The sequence below is a fragment of the Mizuhopecten yessoensis genome, unplaced genomic scaffold (genome assembly GCF_002113885.1).
Source record: "Mizuhopecten yessoensis strain PY_sf001 unplaced genomic scaffold, ASM211388v2 scaffold8537, whole genome shotgun sequence".
Classification (NCBI taxonomy): Eukaryota; Metazoa; Mollusca; class Bivalvia; order Pectinida; family Pectinidae; genus Mizuhopecten; species Mizuhopecten yessoensis.
In genome coordinates, this window is record NW_018407597.1 from 168,100 (window position 1) to 189,435 (window position 21,336).

General features: G+C 36.5%; 2 protein-coding genes across 3 annotated transcripts; one reads left to right on the forward strand and one right to left on the reverse strand.

Annotated features, from left to right (window-relative positions):
• Window positions 1-1,174: 1,174 nt before the first annotated feature.
• Window positions 1,175-9,863, forward strand: LOC110456149. Its single transcript, XM_021506719.1, has 3 exons — window positions 1,175-1,227; window positions 2,716-2,847; window positions 4,867-9,863. Exons 2-3 carry the CDS (start codon window positions 2,728-2,730, stop codon window positions 8,431-8,433), a joined length of 3,687 nt encoding a protein of 1,228 aa, XP_021362394.1. The 5' UTR covers window positions 1,175-1,227; window positions 2,716-2,727; the 3' UTR covers window positions 8,434-9,863.
• A 1,045-nt stretch (window positions 9,864-10,908) lies between these two features.
• Window positions 10,909-20,425, reverse strand: LOC110456148 (WD repeat-containing protein 31-like). 2 transcript variants are annotated; one of them, XM_021506716.1, is made up of 11 exons: window positions 20,279-20,425; window positions 19,675-19,747; window positions 18,032-18,191; window positions 17,117-17,191; window positions 16,636-16,777; window positions 15,981-16,081; window positions 15,634-15,701; window positions 14,900-15,041; window positions 14,209-14,362; window positions 13,773-13,842; window positions 10,909-13,126 (listed from the first exon to the last, which is right to left on the reverse strand). In XM_021506716.1, the coding sequence occupies exons 2-11, from the start codon at window positions 19,722-19,724 to the stop codon at window positions 13,039-13,041; spliced, it is 1,050 nt and encodes a 349-aa protein (XP_021362391.1). In that variant the 5' UTR covers window positions 19,725-19,747; window positions 20,279-20,425; the 3' UTR covers window positions 10,909-13,038. The 2 variants fall into 2 exon arrangements, with proteins under 2 accessions (XP_021362391.1, XP_021362392.1); XM_021506717.1 differs by lacking the exon at window positions 19,675-19,747.
• Window positions 20,426-21,336: the final 911 nt, after the last annotated feature.

Here is a 21,336-nt window from a genome sequence, read left to right on the forward strand (position 1 = left end):
GGGGGGGGGTCAAAGATGAATCCAGAATTTTCACAAATGTGGAGGGGCATCTTTTGGGAGTGATGTATGTACATGTGCGTATGTGTATTTTTACCCTGGCATATTTTTCTGTGGTTGTGAAAAAGCTCTTTTGAACTAGCTGACTTTCTGTCGCAAAATTGGGGCCGGGTTCCCCCTCCCCTAAATCCCCATTGTATGTGTAATAAAAAACAGGCAACGAACACTGCGGATAGAGTGTATCCTCTGGAACACACTGCATCGATGAGATGAGAAGGATTATTTTGCTGAAAAAATGCTGATCGCTGTTATATAGGCCTGCAGGATTTTGTTCTACGCGTACCTAATCTCTATTGGTGCTAGCTAGTATCCTATCCACGGGTTATAGGTTTTACATTCTTTGTGATAAACACAACTATATCACGACTAGAGAGGATCAGTAACCCATCACAGGGATAGGGGGGGGGGGGGGGGGGGGGGGGCGTGGTTCCAAACACAGGGACTTGAGAATTTATTGCAGCTATATTTTGACCTAACTTAAGGTGTTGAGAGTAATTTTACACGTTTTAGATCAATTTTCGGTAAAAATGCCACCACCAATGATGACAATATACGTGTAAAATTACCCTTTAATTACCTTAGGTCTAAATATAGAGCCCAATGCCAAATTCGCATGTCCTTGTGGTTCCGAAAACCTGCGAACAGTAACAGGGAAGTAGGCATATATAAGTATATTTCTACATTACAAACATTCATCTCGTTAGGTTATATGTCTTTAGACTTCCAAATCCTAGTCTTATGTTTCATAGATAACGTATGTAGGGTTGTCGTTTGCTCCACTTCTGTAGAGGTGTTATTGATCGGCGGGATATTAACACACTTACACGTAGAGCATTCGTACACATCTGTGATATGTACATATGATAATGTGATGTGTGTGTGTCGATGTATACGAAATTGGTTTTATTTTAGTTTGCTTTAGGCTATGTGTCACTCTGAGCACAGGTGTACGTATGTTTTCTTAGACATTGTTTGAAACGTAGACATATCGTGTATAAATAAATACACGCGGTAACTTATAGCAATGATATAATTAGCACTCCCGTACAATCCGGGTTCGGGTCGGTTACAAAGCATGTCTAATGTGGAGTATTTAGCTTTAATTGTATGTGTCATCTTTTATTGATTACAACTGCCCTTTGTCCGAGACTGAATGCAGTAACTGACCAGGTGAGGCAATTAAGCTAATAAAACTACAACTAGTCGACATTTAGCTATATACAGGTATCTGGTCAACTAATTATAAGGTTATATGCTTCTAGCAAATATTATGACAACGACATCGCCAAACGTAATTCCATTTTGTAGTTATCACAAAGACATTTATCGGTTTTAAAAGTGCTTTTGATAAGTTTAAAAAATCGTTTTGTAAATTATATCTATGTAGAAAGTCACACAAAGCAAACATTTCCTGGAAAATATGCCTTTTTTTCTTTCTCCAAAACGCCAAATATTGATAATATGAATTATGACAGTCAAATGCTTTTGACCGTTAACTATTCTTCATATCATACACAAATAAAACGACTATGTTTAATCAGCGTTTATGTATAATAATAATAATAAACTTTATTTATTGAGGATAAAATACAGTATAAGTAATACGGTTATCAGTGCAGTAGAATCGTGGCTAAATCGACCATTTATTTCCTGTCAAGTGGTTTTATTTATCTGGTCACAACTTCAGAATGAAACTTTATTGCATATTATTTACCACAAAGGAAAATAATTATGAAATATAGTGCCTTGATGAATTGTGGAAAACGATATTATTATTTTTTTATTTTTATTTATATGATTGGAATTATTCGTACTCAGTAATTCAAGTATGACTATTTAATGAGCAGCAAGTTTATAAGTAATTTCAGGGAATTTCAATGGGTTTTTACAATTACTTTATTTGTTTTTATTGTCATTAAACTCTATCCACTGTGTCATTCAATACATTGTGTCGTATAAGATAAGTATCTTATGCGAAGCTTGTACTAGCTATTCCGTCTCTGCGTATTGCAGAGTTGTCTTCTCTTGTGAGCAGGTATTGATTGTTACGTCATTGGTTTGTGAGAGTAACCTTATCAATTTTTGAGAAAACGACGTAATTTTCTCACACAAACCAATGACGTAACAATCAATCCCTGCTCACAAGAGAAGATAACTCTGCAATACGCAAAGACGGAATTGAAGACGACTCATAAGAAATCTATTTCAAACATTATTAGAATATTTCGATTTCATATTACGTAATAGGATTATATACTCTTAACAATAGCCTACCTGGTGAGTACTGACCACGGGGCATATTACGTAATAGGAGTATATACTCTTAACAATAGCCTATCTGGTGAGTACTGACCACGGGGCATATTACGTAATAGGATTATATACTCTTAACAATAGCCTTCCTGGTGAGTACTGACCACGGGGCATATGATAACAATTATTGACAGCTGTCACTCAAATCTCAGACAATTAACTGTCACTCTGCTCGATAACCGAACTACCCGGTAGTGGAGCGGATGTCAAAATGTCAGTTAGTTCGAACCTTGACTCTGAACGGATTCATTGGGTATGTAAATTCAAACTGATGTTTAGTAACGCAAGGGAAAAATACGTCACTTTTACGTTTAAATTAGTACAATGCACATATTTTTATTCCAGGAAAACGACAAAATGGATCAAATTGTTTTGAAGACCATCCACACGAGGCTGCGTAAACAGTGGGGCTACCAAGCATTTGTCCGGGAGGTGTCTGAGGATGGTGACTTTACCAGCCTCAAGGCAGCGCGCAAGGTATGTATGCTGTTTTAAAATTTTGATATTCGAGATTATGTTTCCCTTGATTCATAAAGATCTATTAAATGCTTAGTAATTTCTCGTAATTCAATTGACTGGATTTTGTACGCGTGACCAAATCTGAAAAATATAATAGACCGATTTTCAGCGGTGAGTTATGAGACCATAACGTTTGAGAAATAGCCGTCTGATGTTTGTTTTCGGCTGTTCTATTTATAAAAAAATCTACTTAAAATTTGAACATGAACAGTTACTGTTAAATCAAAAAAGAATATAAATATTATGCACCTGCTTTCGGTTCAGAGTTATCGCCCTTTAACGTTAAGCAGGTTAACACACGTTATTCGAATTGTCTTCAAATCATGTTTACAATCATCATAGGGTAATAATACATAAGGCTATATTTCTGAACAAAAAGATTCCCGACCCGCTGCTATTAACTGTAACTGCGTTTGACTTTTTCACGGACATGATAATAGCTTTAATCAGAGACATGCATATATCATTGTAATTTATGTCTGTGCGTTTGCAAAGCCTTGCGGTATTTTTTTGAAAAGTCTAATAAAGGTAAAATAACCAACACGAGAGCTTTCCCGCGGCATGCAAAAATGCATGATCGTAAGAGGCGACTAAATTTGGGATCTTCTATTTTTTCTAAACAACTTTCTTCTTCCTAATGTCTCCCTTGACAATGCCTCACTTTTGGCCTTTAGTTGAGCGTTCGCCCCTGTGAGGAAGGCTTTGGGTTCTGTCCCCTGGCCGAGACATACCAGAGTCTGTAAAAATGGTAGTTTTTACTCCTGCTTAAAGCTCAGCAATTTAGGAGTGGGACGACTGGTTCGCCCGTTGTCAGTATAATGTGACCGGGTGGGGTGTCCTGTTGGGTGTCTTCGGTAGTATATTTCAGTGAGGTAGCACTATGAAGTCGGCATCAGTTCCGCGCTATCACAAGGTGACAAAGACAAACACATCGCAGCCTCCCAAAACACACACGCATACACTTCACGCATGCATCTTGCACACAGATGAGACCGTCCTTAAATGACCATAGCTGTTGATAGGACGTTAAACAATACTAATCCAAACCAAATCTTTTGTTGGTTATTTTTGTGTGTATTTTACCTTTATTAGGCTTTCCAAATAACAGTAGTGCAGCCCGGAGGTCTGATTATATATGCTGTCGCTCAAATTTTTGTTTGAGTGGTTTTACGTCCGCTTTACTACCAGGTAGTTCGGCTGTCACGCAGGCAATTATTCGAACCAAGTGAGAAAATCAGTTATAAGTCGCGCATTCCCCAGACTCGCCCTCTCTCGAGCACTAGTACCCTGGACCAGTCGCGCTATTTAAAGCATGATATAAGGGTAGGTTACAGTGTGTCAGATAAAGTTGAATATTCTTGAGTGTTTTGGCAGCAGTGGGTCAGGAACCTTTTAATATCCTATATGGCAGGAGAGAACCCTATCTTAAACCAGAAGATAAATGAATCGTGTTCGAGCGTGTACAGTCAAACTTCAATGTTTTGAACTTTGCGGGAACATCAGGAAAGATTCGAAACATTTAGACTTCGACTCACAAATGTTTAACTTAGATCATGTTTCTGATCCTGTATTTTTAGCAAAGGAACACAAGGAAATAAATCTAATTTGAAATATGTAGATATTGGATTTAATGCAAACAAACATGTTTCATGTATCTTCTAAACATTATAGTTTGCATGTTAAGGTGTTAAAATGACCCCCGGGACGTATTAATGTTCTCATGTTTTTTTTGTTTTATTTCGATTTATTAGTTGTAATTTTCAATAACTTCCTAACTATCAGACATCGATTGTAGGTCGAACCAGCGAAAAATTCGACTCATCAAAATTGGATTTATTATTTGAAAGTCCGGACTAAGCTGTAAGTCGAAGTTCGAATTATGGAAACTTGACTGTAGACTATATATGTGTGTGTTACCTGCGAATACATAATACATGTGTAGTAATATAAATCCTTTTCTTTGATATATTCGACCAGGCCCATGAACGGGAAAGAACAGAAAAGAGGTCTAGAGAGATTTTAGAGGAAGACGACGATGACCAATCCCCGACAGACATATCAATCAAGTCTACACAGGGGAATGAAAAACACAAGGAGGTCCGAGCACAATTATTCAACGCCGTAGAGGAAGGGTCCGTTCCAGAGGTGTCCGCTTTAATCAGTAAAGCCAGGAGTTATGTCAGTTTACATCACGCAGACATGCTTGACCCTTCGAATGGACAGAACGTGTTACATTTCGCATTAAGTATCCCGCGACTGAATGTTGTCGATATTATTTTGAGCGACAAAGAAAACGATGAGTTATTGAAGCAAGTGTTTCAAGTGCCAAAAAGCACACGAACAGCTTTACATCAAATTACAGATCTCAACAATTTAAAACTAGCAAAGAAGGTTTTGGAGAAATTCCCAACCACACGTGAAAAGTGTGACGTCATCAAACTGGAAACCATGGTTGACGTCGAAGGGCAAAGGCCGAGAGCATTTTCTTCGTATCATCTCGCAGCTTTCAAGGGATTCACGGACTTAGTGAACTTGTATCTGGACGCTGGCATAGATGTTAATTTACTTAACGTAAAGAAGGACACAGCGTTGCTATGGGCAGCAAGGTGGGGTCACGTAGACACCGTGAACTGTCTTCTTGAAAGACAAGCTGATGTCAATTTAGAAAACGACAAGAAATCGACTGCCCTGTATTGGGCTGTGCGCTACCAGAAACACGAAGCAGTACGGCTGCTTCTCCGCAAGGGAAGGGCGAATCCCAGCCAGACCAGGTTATTGGGACTCGTGGCACCTATCGTCATATCATCAGCCTTAGGGAATAACCTAATAGTCAAGGAGCTCATCGATCACGGCGCGGACGTGAATACCATTATTCGTGGAGGCGAGATGCCTCTCCATCACGCGGCTAAAGAAGGCCATGCCGAAGTGGTCCAGACACTGTTGAAGGGAAATGCAATACTTACAGCCCAGGATGAGAAGGGCGACAGAGCTTTAACCCTGGCTTCACAGAACGGACACGCAGACGTCGTCAAGATTCTTCTCGATAACGGAGCAGACATGTATCATAGGAACCACTTTGGTATCGATGCCTGGCATACCGCTATAACGCATGAGAATGATGCAGTTATTCGTGAGTTGACAAAACAGTACAATAAACTATACGAGAACAACAGAACTTTGAAGTCACCTCTGTGTATTGCTGCTAGCCTTGGTAGATGTGAGAAAATAGAGACCCTTATGAAGTTGGGATTAGATCCTGAGCAACAAGACGACGACGGAAATACGCTTCTGCACCATGCTGCTGCTAATGACCAGGGAGAAGTAATTAAATTGTTTCATAAGGTCGTCAGCATTGATGCCGGAAACAATCAGGGAGAGACTGCTCTTCACATAGCATGTAGAGAGGGTCATCATAACGCAGTGTTAGAACTATTAGAACAGAAGGCAAAATCAAACATCCCAAATTCGAACGGTGAAAATGCACTGCATATTGTGGCTCTTACTCGTGCTACAACACCTGCAATAGCCCGCGCTCTAGTGGAACACACCATCAAGTCTCACGACTGGGAGAGCGTGAATGCAGTGGATTCACAAGGTAACAATGCTCTTCATATTGCTGCACGGTTTGCACTGCCGGAGGTGCTTTGGGAGTTTAGGTTTGTCAGATTTAGAGACACTGATATTGACGGAAACACACCTCTTCACGAAGCGGTGCTTTCCGGGAAGGAGGACATACTAAAGACAGCCCTTGATATTTACGAGGATATGCAGAGGGATGCAAATATAAACACGCTAAATAATAATTCGGAGAGCGTCCTTCATCTCACTGCCGACGCGGGATTCTCGGATAGCGTGACGAGACTTGTGTTTTATGGTGCCGACCTTACCTGTGCCGACAGGGATGGTAATACAGTGCTGCATAGACTCGTTAGGTCCTTGGCAGAGGACGAAGACAATCACGAGGTCAACATGAAAGTCTTGGAGACTATTTTGCATGATTCAGTAAGATGGTGGAGCACTGCACAAGGAGAACCTTACCCAAAAGAAACCAAAAACATCTTTCAAGAAATGCAGCGAGAAGCACTGGTGACACTGGCCTTTGACTACAGAAATAATGACAACTTGTCTGTCTTAGCATATGCGTATAAACTAGGGTCATACGCATTTCTGGACCGTTTCCTGACTATGCCTGACGTCATGAAGTTTCAACGAGGTGACGAGATCTACTTTGATATTACACATTTGACACCATTGACAAGTCGTAGCGGCAACTGGTGTTATGGTCTTGCAACAGGTAAACACGAAAGATCCCATATAGAACTATTGATGTCACTGAACGCCAAAGAACGTGCATCACGCGTCCTGGACGTGGCGCCAGTGAGGCAGATCGAGCGGATGTACACCTTCATATGTGCTTGGGCATATGCATTCTTTATGTTGTTACACATAATTTACATGGGTGTATTTTCCTATCTCGGCGTGTCGGTGGCAGCCAAATTCCGAAATATGAACAATGGTGTTCTTTTGTCCAACACAGACCCCGTGCTGGTGGCAGTCTACGTAATTGTGCCAATAGAGCCCGCCATAGCAATTGTACACACGATGGGGACCCTGTGTAAGACTTTGTACCGGAAGGAGTCGCTCAAAGGGAACTCTGTCATCACAAAGTTTGCCCTTACCCTGTTCGCCTGTTTGACTTTGGCCTGGATTGGCATGGTTGCCCGGCGGGACACAAACCAGGATTACGTTCTGGCGATAAGCTTGTGTCTTGGCTGGATGAATTCAATAGCACTGACGAGAGGCTTCAAAGGTATTCATTACTTCTTCAAAATGTTAGTCAACATGGTCGCAAGAGATGTGCTTCGCTTTCTGGTGGTCTTTTCCTTTGTGCTCCTAGCGTTTGGCTTTGCTCTTCATGTTGCGTTCCAGATATCTCCCGATATCGCGAATACTTACTCGGACCCAGCTGAGACTCTTTTCATGACCTTTAACCTTATGATCGGCATGGCAGAACTATTTGATGACAGTTTCGAAACCGGGATGTCGGGAGTTGGTCGTTCAGCGACATTCGCTAAGGCGATATATCTTGTATATATCTTATTATCGACAATTGTTCTGTTGAACCTGCTCATAGCCATGATGAATGACTCGTATTCAGATATTTTACTTCATCAGAAGGTCAATTGGCGGGTAGAATCCATTCAAATAGCCATTGGCGTTGAGCATCTCTTTCCATGGTTTCCATCCACTTTTGGTAAAATCAAAATCAGAAAAGAAGCACTGCATGCAGAGGGAAAACTAGCAGAAAAAGAAAGATGGTATTTAGTGACAACGGAAAGTGATCTTTTGGATTATGCTCCAGAGTCCAACACTAATAACACAACAGAACGAATGACCACAACATGCGAGGAGAAAATACACGAGGTTGAAAACCGGGTACAAAATATTGAGCAACAAGTTAATGAAACGAGTCAGAAATTGGAAGAGGTCAAAGAACTAGTTCAAAATATAAACAATATCCTTACGAGATCAATTCACATATAAATTCCATATATATGTATCCATCCTACCACCTCTGTCATAACTTGAAAGTTTCATAGATTTCCATATCTTGATTGATTAGCATAACAATCAACAGCAAAGCTAATGTTGAAAGTATCTTAAGTGTAACGCTTATATTGTGATCATTAAGCTGGTATACCCCGGGGTATTATTGTTTTATTGGAAATGATATTATAACGTTGATTGACGTTAACGTTGAAACAGAATTTTGGGATGAACAATTAAAGAACCCTAGCAAATCCGTGATTAATTTTGAACATAATGCTCCAAAAAAGAAACGTTAACATGTTTCCGTGTATACAACCAGTAAAACCACTCTTTGTGAGATGACGTTTTAATCGGTAGTGGAGAGTGGGGTGAGTTTTGGTGATCGGCAATCTTTGCTTTCTTGAATTTAGTCATGCAGTACGCTCAGTGGCTACGTCAAAGGCTAGGAAGGTTTTCGCTGAATGTGTTGCTTAATAACACATTAAGTAAAACCTATCAGTAATTATACTACCTAGAAACATAAAGGTTTCGTTTACAAAACCAAACGCAATGCCGAAACTGTAACTGTTGAAAGATGGAGCAGAGAAAGTGAGCTATTGGAAGTCGGTCAGATAAAACACTGTGATGAGGGTCCATCCTCTGTGGTGCTATTTTAACCACACTTGGGTTCAATCTAAATGTCCCTGGTCACGTGTCACCATGTGACCCCTTAGCAGACGGTTATGCAATCTAACGGACACGGTCAACGCTAGAACATTGTTTCCTTGTCGCTATATATAACAATTATGAAACAAGTTATTTCAACTCATATTTATCACTCTTGTTTACTAAGATGTTAGCATGCTGGGGGTCTTAATGTGGGAGAAACTGAAGTAACCGGAGAAAACCTGGTCGCCATATGAATTGCCAAACCATCTTAAATCCAGTCCTTTATGCAGGTTATATTTTAACACGACGTCATCAAGCTGATCTGCTTAACTCGGCTCAGGTTCACCGCTGGTCTGGCTATAAGCAGTTTTTGTTTGTGTTCAAATGAAGTTTGAAGTTCAATGGAAACAAGGTTTGTTCTCTGACGAATCTTGTTTTTGTTTCACACCTGGTAATGGTAGGTAGAGCATGGTGACATCAAGAACATTTCGCAGACAGTTGTGTCTGCGAAAGTGACTGTTTTTGTGATGTAATCATTTTGGTTGGTATTGGCTTTGATAATTACACACGGCGATTTGTTAGTGGAAATTTGACTTGGGTTTGTCATAGAGATGAAATATTGAGACCATTCATTGTCCCTCTTTGCAGCATCATGTAACAGGCTCAACTTTCGGATACAAGTTTATGGAGGACACACATGCTATATGGCTTGTTCTTTTTCCTTCATGCACTGGTCAATAAAGACCTGTCAAGCACTCGTGCACAGGTGCTTGAAACACTAATACTAATACGATGTGTATTACTATTAGTGTGTCCAGCACCTGTGCACTCATGTATTATTTTCGTTTTATATGTTATATACAGGTAGCAAAATACTGTTTAATAATACATAAATAATGCATATTGTTATGTAAAATAAATACATATACATGTACATGTATATATTATATTCAATGAAAAATAAAGTGACATTTTTGTTGTTGCTATTGTTGTTGTTTGTTGAGAAAATATATACATGTATATAAACACTATGCCTGGTTATCATATAAATATTATAATTATGATATGACCTAATGAAAACAATTTCTTCGTTGATTACAATTGTTATATATCACAATTAAAGTATTTTGACATCAATACTGAACATACAGGTAACACAAAATAGCAACTCCAATCATTAAGATTCAATTTATTTGATTATTGAAAAAGTAAATACACACTTAAAATGATAAAAAATTACTTGTAACAACATCTCTAAATGAAATACAGTATAGTGTAAACCATGATATTCATTCCCTGCCTCAGATTTTTCTAAAAATACGATTTGGATCTGTACAAATAAGTTAATGGTACATGTTTCAGTGAAATTTCTGGTGAAAAGATCATGTGCAATTATTAAACAAAAGTAATCCTATTAGATCCACTTTTTTATTAATTAAACACCAAGCATATTTTAGAGTACGTGCAAAAAGACAGCAATTAATATTTCATGAAACATCTTCATCCAATTTTTTTACGACATCATCACCTAAGAAATGGGTTAGGATCACAATTGAAAATATACTTTGCTGGACTGTTATGAGCAATTCTGCAGCCAGGGTGTATAAAATAAACTCGCCGTTACCAACTACAGGAACAACATATTTATAATTTTCTGTAATCTTTTTTTTTTTTGACAGAGTAATTTTAATCTTATTATAACACTGGTACGTCCTGCGGAAAACATTATATTTGTATCTCCTTCTTATAAATAAAACATACCCCAACTAAATATATGGTATACCGCAACCACATAATGACATTATGAATTGCGAGGCTGACTCATGGTTAAGGTATATTTATTTTGAGATTTGTAATATAAATGACAGCAAATGTCTAACTGCTAAAAATCTCTAGAGTGTAGGTATGACAGGACAAAGTGCTATTTCAGATACTATTCTTCCTCCAGATACTGTGAAATCAGATATTTTCGTGGGGCTAAATTTTTTGTGATTTTCTGACAAAACACCATTTCGTGGGTACACAAGTTTGTGGATTATTGTGGAGAATTGCTTTGTATCAAACTTGTAATTACTTCCTGGACCTATGAATTTGTGGATGAAGATTACCCAAGAAATCAACAAAATTAAAAACCCCACGAAATATGTGATTTTACAGTAATATTTTGAGAAATAGTACAAAAAAAAAATGAAGATTTATTGGTCCTCCATTGCTATAACATCTCATTTACGGCAAGCTTCTTTATGATGAAACATATATACTGTAAATATTTTTTCTTTTTAGAATTGGAACAAAAATAAATTGCATACAATTTTAACAAAAATAAAACATCCAATAATAAATATTTAACCTTAAATGTGATAACATTTAAAAACACATAAAACCAATACAACTGCATTAAACTTGAGAAAACCAGCAAAGTTCACAATACCTCTTCCACATAAAAAATCTACATTATACTTAACTTGGTATCAGAAAAAATGCATTTTTTGGCTTGTGACTGCACTATGGAAATAAACAATAAATTGTCCAACACATGAAAAGAATGCACTCTATGAATTACTGGTCTGTCTTCACAAACTTTTAATGTCCTGAATGATGCCTTCCTCAATTAACAATAGTCCATAACTTATTAGTTTTAAGTTTTTGACCTCCCATAATCATGACATTGACTTAATGTGAGCGAATATTGGCTTGAAGATATTGGAGAACTTGTCTGTGATCATAAATAACTCATTTTAAAACTTTTTAGAGCAACGAGAAAAACGTTTATTTATGGTTTAAACCTAAACCTTGGGACAAGCACTGGAAAGCAAAGAACTCACTCAAGACAACCAAGTACTTAACCCTTGTGCAAAAAGTTTGGTCAAAATACAGTAATAAACAATATTCTCGAGCGATAACAATAATATGCTTATTTATAGTTAACTTATGGTGACCTTAACCATTGGAATCTTTGAAACACGCTTATAGGATATATTTTCAAGGACTTGGTACTTGGACTAAACTATGATACATATGATCACCAATGTGACTTCCAGACAATCACTGATAGAGATGGAGGTCGGACGTGAGGAAAACATTATAAACCTGAGTACCTAAAAGCGAGGGGTATTATATGTGTGGCAGATTTTAATTGTACATAGGATTAAGGTCGCCTTCTAGCTTCAAGCAACATATGTAACACAAGGATAAATATTGATATATGACACATCACCGTGGCAGTGGTCCATTACACTGTTCCCATACATCTAACCAATAAATACTAATTCACTCCTCACAATTATAAATACCACACATTATAGTCACACAAAAATACACAAGCAGATCTAGATTACCTGCCCCTGGATTTTGATGATAATGCTTGAATCAAGAGAACGAAGTGCCCAACACCAATACTTGTTTACATAACAATATCATTGTAATACAAATCTGCTCTTAGCAATAGAAAAGACAAAAGACAGTATAAAAATAGACAACAGCATGGAATGTAAATCACGACAGAATGGTTTTGTAACACGTACCACTTCAAATATATCAAAACTTTCTTAGAATAAACAAGATGAAGAATGTTTCTCTTCTGTTATAATGTTCACATTTGGTAAATAACTTATTCCGCATAGAGCTTTATTAAATAAATTTTAAAGTAAACGATAAAAGCATATTTAATTTCTTTGTTAAATAAGTAAATGTATTGCTGAACATTTCTACAACATTGAATGATAATATATCTCTGTTTAACCAAGTTAATTACAATTTTGCACACTTCAAGTACTAGTAAACAATTTTTTTGACCAAAACATTTGACACCAAAAATTTACAATTGCACTTATGCGCATGTCTTACAGGAAAATATGGACACCTTATCCTCATAAAATCACAGAAGGGCTCAGGACGGCATACTAGTGGCACTAAAACGATTCAAACACTTCTTCAGTCAACATTTCCACCTCAGAAACGAGCGACAGGCCAGAGTGTTCCATTGGCTAAGGATAGCTGGAGTTGGAATATACCCATGTGGAAACTGGATACACATATACTGAAACACACAAAATGTTTTTTTAAATATCAGATAAAGAATGCAAAGTCGCATAATATCATAGTCATGAATATTAGGTAAATACCCCAACTACTTTTCTACTGTAGCAAGGCCTTAAAGATATTTTTTTTTTTATTAAATTTGTATTATTTCCTCTATATCTATCTAAAGACAATGATATGTTGATATGTTACATGCCTTTTTAGGGAGTTTAATTCATTCACCCCTACATATCTAAATTGGAATTGCCCAGTCTTTGATTTGGTAAGGTTCAAATGTGACTTTAGGGGTGAATGGGTTAATAGAACTATATAGAAGTGTTCTAAGTAATGTAGAAAAGTATTAACACAGCAAGTATCATGACATGCAGCACAATAGGAAAATAAGCTGCCTGGTTTAAAAATCCTGAATCCCGGTTTAGCCCAGCTTTATTTTTTTTCACTCAGAACACTGTTGTTGATCATATTTTGTTTATTTTGTCCTATCATTTTTCATGAAAGTCCCACATGGTATGGGTTTATCAAAGCTATAGTAATACTGGAAAAAACCGTTTCCAACACTTAGTAACAGTTTTTGTCAGTTGTAGATCCTTAAAATTACCATTGGGTGTGATTGTAGATAAATAATAATTAGTACAAGTACTTACCTGCTATCATCATAACATATTAAAGAGGTAAGAGGACCGGACCCACTGATACTAGTGTCTGCTACACACTCTGTAATCAAACAAGTTCTACAGTTGTCAATACGTTATACTATAAAAGTATATTTTAAGCAGTCACATGTATCTTTTTGTGTTTTAAATATTGCGTTAAATTATTTGATTATGCTTAATGAAATTTTCTCTATACTGTTTTCTATTGCATATATATTGAGAGTGCACCTATTTATCAATTAAAATTTGAAAAGGGAAAAAAAATTGAGTACACTCAAAATAAGTATGTTAACAGTAATAAAGACAAGGCCTGTCTGGGAGATCTCATGTAATCCGCTGTGCCTGGTTTAGGTATAGATAATCATTTCTGGTGAAGAAAAAATCATCTGAAGTTCTTTTTATGTAAATTAGGATACTCCGACTGTACCTTTAGTGTCCCTGTCCCAAATTCGCACTGAACAGTCCCTTGAGGCAGTGGCTATTAGGTTCTGCCCATTAAATGGCAAGAATATACAGGACTCGATGGCCTCCCTGTGGCCTTTGTACTCATGGACTATACTCATGGTTCTCAAGTCATAAAGCTACAAAAGTAAAGGCCATAAGAAATCAGGATCCAGAGCATTTTACAAGCATTAGTATTATATGTTATGCTTTTAGGAACTTTTATCTACTAAATCACTGTTTGTATTATGTGAAAGAAAAAAGGTTAACTGTCTAAATTATTAGCTTCTCTCTTATACAAGCGTACCATCTTTTTCTGTTAAAGCGGACCAGACTTCTCTATTAGACAGACTCACCAACTGTCTGTAAAATCAAAGCTGATATCTTGATTACACATCAGGGCCCCTTAAGCATATCCCCTTCAGCCTGTTTGTCTGTTTTTTAATGTTTTTGATATTTTTCGGGTATAAAAATCCTGACGGACCTGCAAATATTTATGCAGGCCTTGCAAGACTTTGTCAAGGCTCGCCTGAAAGCAGCATCAGATAACTAGATCCAACCATATTTCATAAATGTACAACTCTGGTACAACCTGTTCAACCATCCATAACACGATAAACAAATGCAGCCTAAATGTCATAAACGAACCATGTTAAGGTCAAGGACATCTTACTCACTGTTGCTTCGCAGCCATTGCCACCGAACCCGTTACTACACGTGAGGCAGTAGTTACCGTCCTTACTAACATCACAACACATCTGGATGTACTGCTTCTTGGGAAAAGTGTGAGTCACCAGCAAGTTTTTGGTTTCAAAGATCCTGTCAGGGATTAGAAATGGTTAGGATATATTATATTGAACAGAATAACACATAACCAGTTCACCTTTTCTGAAAGACATAATATGTTAAGTTACACATAAAACGAAACAGCTAGTTCACTGTATCAAAAGAAAAAGAAAAAAGATATGTTTTTACATTCAAAAAGAATTTTGTCACTAAAGACAAGACTTTATAGATCCTTACATACTCCTACACAAAAGTGTGTATCTGCTTTCATTCATTGTTACTATACAGCGTCACTGTAACATATCAATATCCTTTATACAGCTACTATACACACCACACTATCTATATACAGGTCACGCTCTTCTCTAAACTTGACTTGGTTGAGGCTTCATAAACTTATTGATTAAAATGATAAAACAAAAGCACTTCAAATGTGTTATCATTCTAGTTTTAGTCTAGACATACATTTTGAAACTGAAAACAAAATTTTCACCATTCTCACGGAAGCTAATGACAGCAATCAGTACAGTGTTTCAACACTCATCTGTAAATCCGCTGAATGTAGAGACATGTACCCCTAGTGAGAGGTAATGTTGCCTATAGGTAGGATGTGCTGAGAACATACCTGACTTGCTTGTCCTCCCCAGTCTGTACCAAACTGCTCAATTGTGGTATAAACTTCACATCTGTTACCTGGAATAACATTACCCTGCTGTATTTTTTTTTTTTTTTCTATAAGAGGAATAGAATAACACCGATGTGATTTGTCTATTTTGAAACAGTTTTGTATAACACAGAACTGTTTAATGGTAACACACACAAAATAAAATCAAAACGATTGTCTTTTCCTTCAAGTGTACTTTTTTACTGATTTCGTTAATAAAGACAAGACACTAGTTTAGTTCTGATTGATATGTTGTTATTTTCTTTGGTAATAGTGACACAGTACTCTACATATCACAAAACACTTACCAGGTTACGGTGGATATTGTTTTCTAAGAGACATTCGCCCTTTTCCACATCCCATAGGCGCACAGTGTTATCTCTCGACCCTGTACAGAGCAGCAGGTTATCTACAATATAACATTTTTTTGTTTTATTTATTGCTTGTCTATCAACAAATACCATAATAATGTACAACATATTTTTTTGTAATTTTTCACACAGCTTGGCACAATATTTTTAAAAAGTGGTTTTCTGTATCAGTCTACCAGTCTTAAACCAATTTTTCTAACCTTATTTATGTAGTGAATGCAACAAATGAATTTGTATAACTCCTCATCCTCAATACTGCATGGGGTTATGCTCACTTTCGCTCTCTACACCCTGGAATGTATCGTAGCAAAATCGAAGGCTCAGTGTGCACAACCTTGTGGATGAAACGAGAAGACTGATTTGATCCTTTGATGTACATCAAAAGAACCTGTCGGTCGTGTAACAGTAATATTGACTGACTTTGAACATGTATCAGCCAAGCGACTGGTGAGGTTTTTTGAAATAGCTAGTATCGTGCCTTTAATTTTGCTATGACATGTTGAAGGGGTGCAGCAGAAAGGGAAAGTTAGTGTGTGACCCCGGGAGTATTAAGGATGAGGACTCCTATGTTTGGACAGTTAGAAAAACCTACCATTGCTGAGGTCAAGAGCAGTGACCACAAGGTCGTGTCCTGTGAATGTTTGGACTGGTGAGGGACTGCCACGATGCCACATCCGTACGGACTTGTCCCGTGATGCGCTAAACAGGCCTCCACAATTTCTTCCATAACACACCTAAAATTTCAAATTTCAACACAATTATTTTGTTAACATCAAATCAAGACAAATGTTGCAACTGAAATGAGGTTAGCAATGAAATATTTTCCTTTTTTTTCCAAAAATATACAGACCAGACAAAAATATATATAACAACCTTAGTTGTTTTCATGGAAACATCCATTTTCAAAATGAGGAAAACATTTATTTTCAGAAATTTAATCTACTCATTAATATCTCATTAAAAGATTGTCTTTGAAAATATGTTTGAGCCTAAGATTTAACAACGTCTTACTTTGCAGTTTTCAGACACATGTAGATACAAGACCATGTAGACATGTACAATACAGCACTCACCTTAGTTACCTCCCTTTCATGTCCTGTCCACTTATCCTCCAGGCGATGGTTGTGATAATCATACAGAGCCACACTCTGTTTTGGGAAAATCAAAATAGAATATTTCAAACATAACACAGACTTATGTGAACACTTGACTATTTCTTAAACTGAAATGAATTGAATGTCACAAGAAATGTATAATTTACCCCAAAAGCATTATATTACCATTTTGAAAATCCTTGGCCTTTAATGAGTCATGACTCAACTTGTTGATGGGCCATAAAACAGTACAATAACAAAACAAGGATCAATCCTTTTTACTCAGAGAAAGTAATGGGCAAAATTATAAAATACCTATATATCTATGTACAGAAAATGCCTGCATTGTCTGTCTATCGAAAAGTGGATAGACTGGTTAAGGATCCCTGTACCACCGCTAAAAAATGAAACTATGCATTATGTATTCGAAAATTACTTTTCTGGCATGACTATAGCTTTGATAAATTGATTTGAAAAGAAAAGTGTACCTTATGGGACTTGCATAATGGAGATGAAATACCCGGTAAACAAAATTTAATCAACAAACATGTTCTGAGTGAAAAATATTCTGCCTGGCCAGGATTGGAACAATGGACTTCAGATTGAGCTACCTGCACAACGAAAGTGTACTCATTGTAAGCCCAAATGTGCTACAGTTAAATCCAAATGGTAGTTAAGGGGAGATTACTGTATATAGGAAAAACCACAGTGCAGTGGGACAGGGATCCTAAAGTGGTATAAATGTATAGCTCATGACAGAAAAATAGCGAAGTACCTTACTTGTAACATTCATCATCTGGTGCTTGTTGCTATTGACAACACTGCTTAGCGACAGTTACTGAGGAAAACACAAACTCCACTTTACAGTTTACTACATGTATTACATACACTCACCCTATCTTTGCTGCCAGACAAACAAAGTCCAGACTGTATGGCTGCTAGACTGACCACTGCCTCACTGTGTATTGGACCATAGGTTTTAATCATGTCTGGTGCTTGATTAGCAGTTCCACTTAATTCCTTACCTCTTCCCTGTCCTAGCTGATCAGCGTCACTGTGGGAATAAACAAGAACAACAATTAATTTTCAATCTTTCTTCATCTTAGTATAATTTCAATAATAACAAGCTGTTTCCATATCAATACTGGCCACTATTTAAATGTTTCATGCAATAGATTACAATAAGAATAACACCTTGTCATATTAATACCATTATAGTTCAGTGATATTTGGGAATTATAAAGGGTTTGATGGTATATCAAGAAAGATACATTGTAGAAATGTATATGAACGAGGTACAGTATTGAAATATGTTGGCATAAAGCGAGGTGGCAAATTAAATGAGTGGCATTATATTGAGGTTGTACTGTAGAATTTATATCTTATAGAGTGATCTTATTATCAAGTTAATCCTCAAATTTAATAGATCTGTTTGTGCCAAACAGTTTAGAAATAATTACAATTTCCATTGTTACTTTTCATGTAAACAAAGGTCTTTTTGAGTATCTTTCAGTTTTAGACAATTTCGGCTTTTATCATATCATGCAGTTTCAGGGCTTCAAGTTAGGCCCTTGAAAGTATATTTTAAATTCCCCATGAGCTTTGTCTCCTGGGATGGAGAGAACAGGTCTATTTGACATGTGTTTTGGCCCTCTTAATTTCATGGGGAAACCTTTTTTGACTTCTGCAATTGCTCAATGCCACAGGTCAACTAAAAGACCCAAGTTTATCCCTCAATTTTTTTAAAAATATTTAACCAGCATGTGACTGCACAGCTGTTGGATGTTCCTACATGGTTTCGATGCTCATATCTGCATCAATTTAATAATTACCAATATTACAGTCATTTCATAACAATACATATAACAACAGTAAGACAGATAATTAGTGAATTTGAATCCTTGGATAGACTAACATTTGTTCAATATCAGCAATAAATGAATTCCCTTCTTTTCAAAACAACAATGTTTATTAATACATGTAATTAGATATAAACTACTTTAATTTATATCATCAAAAAATACCACAGAATCAAATAAGTAAATGTCTCCTTGTTAACCTATTTTTTTTTAGAATATCACAACTGGGTGGTTGGAAACACTAAGTCAATACATGTACAAATGCTTGTAACTGATAGGTGGCATTCCTGGTAGAATCCATTGACCATAGTCAATTAACAGTAAAACTAGGTATACCAAATCGTCACTAATATAACATAATCATTAATAAATATATAATCAAAGGATTGAGAACCTCACAGCTGACAGATCCATTCAAATATAAATTTGAATGGAGCAGAAGTATTGTCTTAATTCCTTGCATTATATTATAAATTAGAGTTTGTTAAAGAAGTGATATATGGGGTGTATTATCATCATATTATCAACAAAATGTTGAAAAAACACACAATTATCAATGTAATATCTTTCAACAAAACAGAACAATTTGAACCAAACAATAAAAGAACAGAAACTGTATGAATGCAATTTGAATTTGGTTAGAAACATACCACATACTATATACTGAAGGGAACTTACCCTTTATATCGACCCCATAAATCACGTACCATGCCAGTAACAAACTCCATTATGAATAAATCACGATGAAGACCTTGTAAGAAACAAACAGTGTCTCAATCATTCTGTATATACAATAAACCCCCTACCCCTTTTATAAAAAGATATATAATAAGACATCAGAAACTGAACTGATCATGATCAATTGGTGTGTATAAATTACTTCATATTATTTCTTAATTATGTGATGACTCTTATTTTGTTCTTAATATCAAAAAAGATTTTTGTGCTTTTATTTCAAAAATAAAAAATAAAATTGTAACAGTAGGGGATCTACTGTTGCATGTACCGATTACAATGCGACAGTTATCAGGTTATCACCCATATGAAGGATTATCATTAACATCCCTCATCGACTGACTGTGCCAAAAAAGTCCGGAGCCATATACGATTTTTTTCCTTTTCAATACAGTACCTAGCTACTGTACCAGTATGCCGTACCCGGCACTGTCACTACGTATTTGCAGACACGAGGAAAATTTAGCAGACACCACAATGACAACTGAGTCAGAGACGAGAATCAGTTAATCTAGGCCTATTCAACTAAGACGATTGCACATTTTACCTGCGTGTTTTCTCTTTACTGCAGCAATCCCCCATCAGGAAAGTTGATGAAAGTACCGATAGCCTGTAACTGTCGTTTACATATCACTGATATGATATCATCAACAATAACCACACATATTTTGTTTCTGAAGTGTCAGGGATCTAACTAAACCTCCTAACGCAGGAGAGCTCTAATAATTTTACTAGAAGCCTCGTGGAAACGAGTAGCCTCCCTGGATGAAAAGCGAAACATTTTATATGAAAAAGCTCACCCAAAAAGATCACTATAAAAGATATTTTAATAAAACAGAAGGTTTTTAATGCTTGTCGAAAAAATGGATACACGCTGATGGAATTAAAGCATGGCGCAATTTTTGTAAGGAAAAATCGATTTTTTTCTTCAAAATATTACGGCAAAAGAAATAACGTTAATGGTCAACTGTGTTCGAGACAGAAAGTTCATGCTCATGTTGTAGAACTTGAGGCTTCTTTGATTTTTCGTCCAGTTTCACCCGAAAACTGAAATGTCCACTTCAGTGTTAGCCTACAGATTTCAATATAAAAATGTTGACTTCCAGTTTAAACACTGGACCTTTCAAGTTTCATGGTCACATTCGTTTTTATTATTTTACAAAATACCGACTAATATAAACGGTACGGCACTTTTTCAAAAAGACATATTTTAAATAGCTGTAAACTAGAACAGTCACAAATCTAGCCTGTTTTACTGATTTTAATGCAATGGAGTTCATGCCATATATACATATTTTTCTATGGCATTTGACAAGGTTAGTCATGTATTACTTTTACATAAATTAAAAGCATATGGGATTGAAATTAACTTTTTCAAACTGGTTCAACACCTATTTTTTAATAGGATTTAATAGGATAATTGGTAGACGCAGGCATATTCTGCCTCAAAGTCCTTATCAGTAATGATACAATTTACATACAAATTATTTGTTAATTCCGCTAATGAAATTATGTCCAAAGTGATTATATTTTAGTTCAAAATTATTCCAATAATTGTCCAGTCCAATTTCGAATTCCCCGATTGTGGATGCTTGTACGACCTCC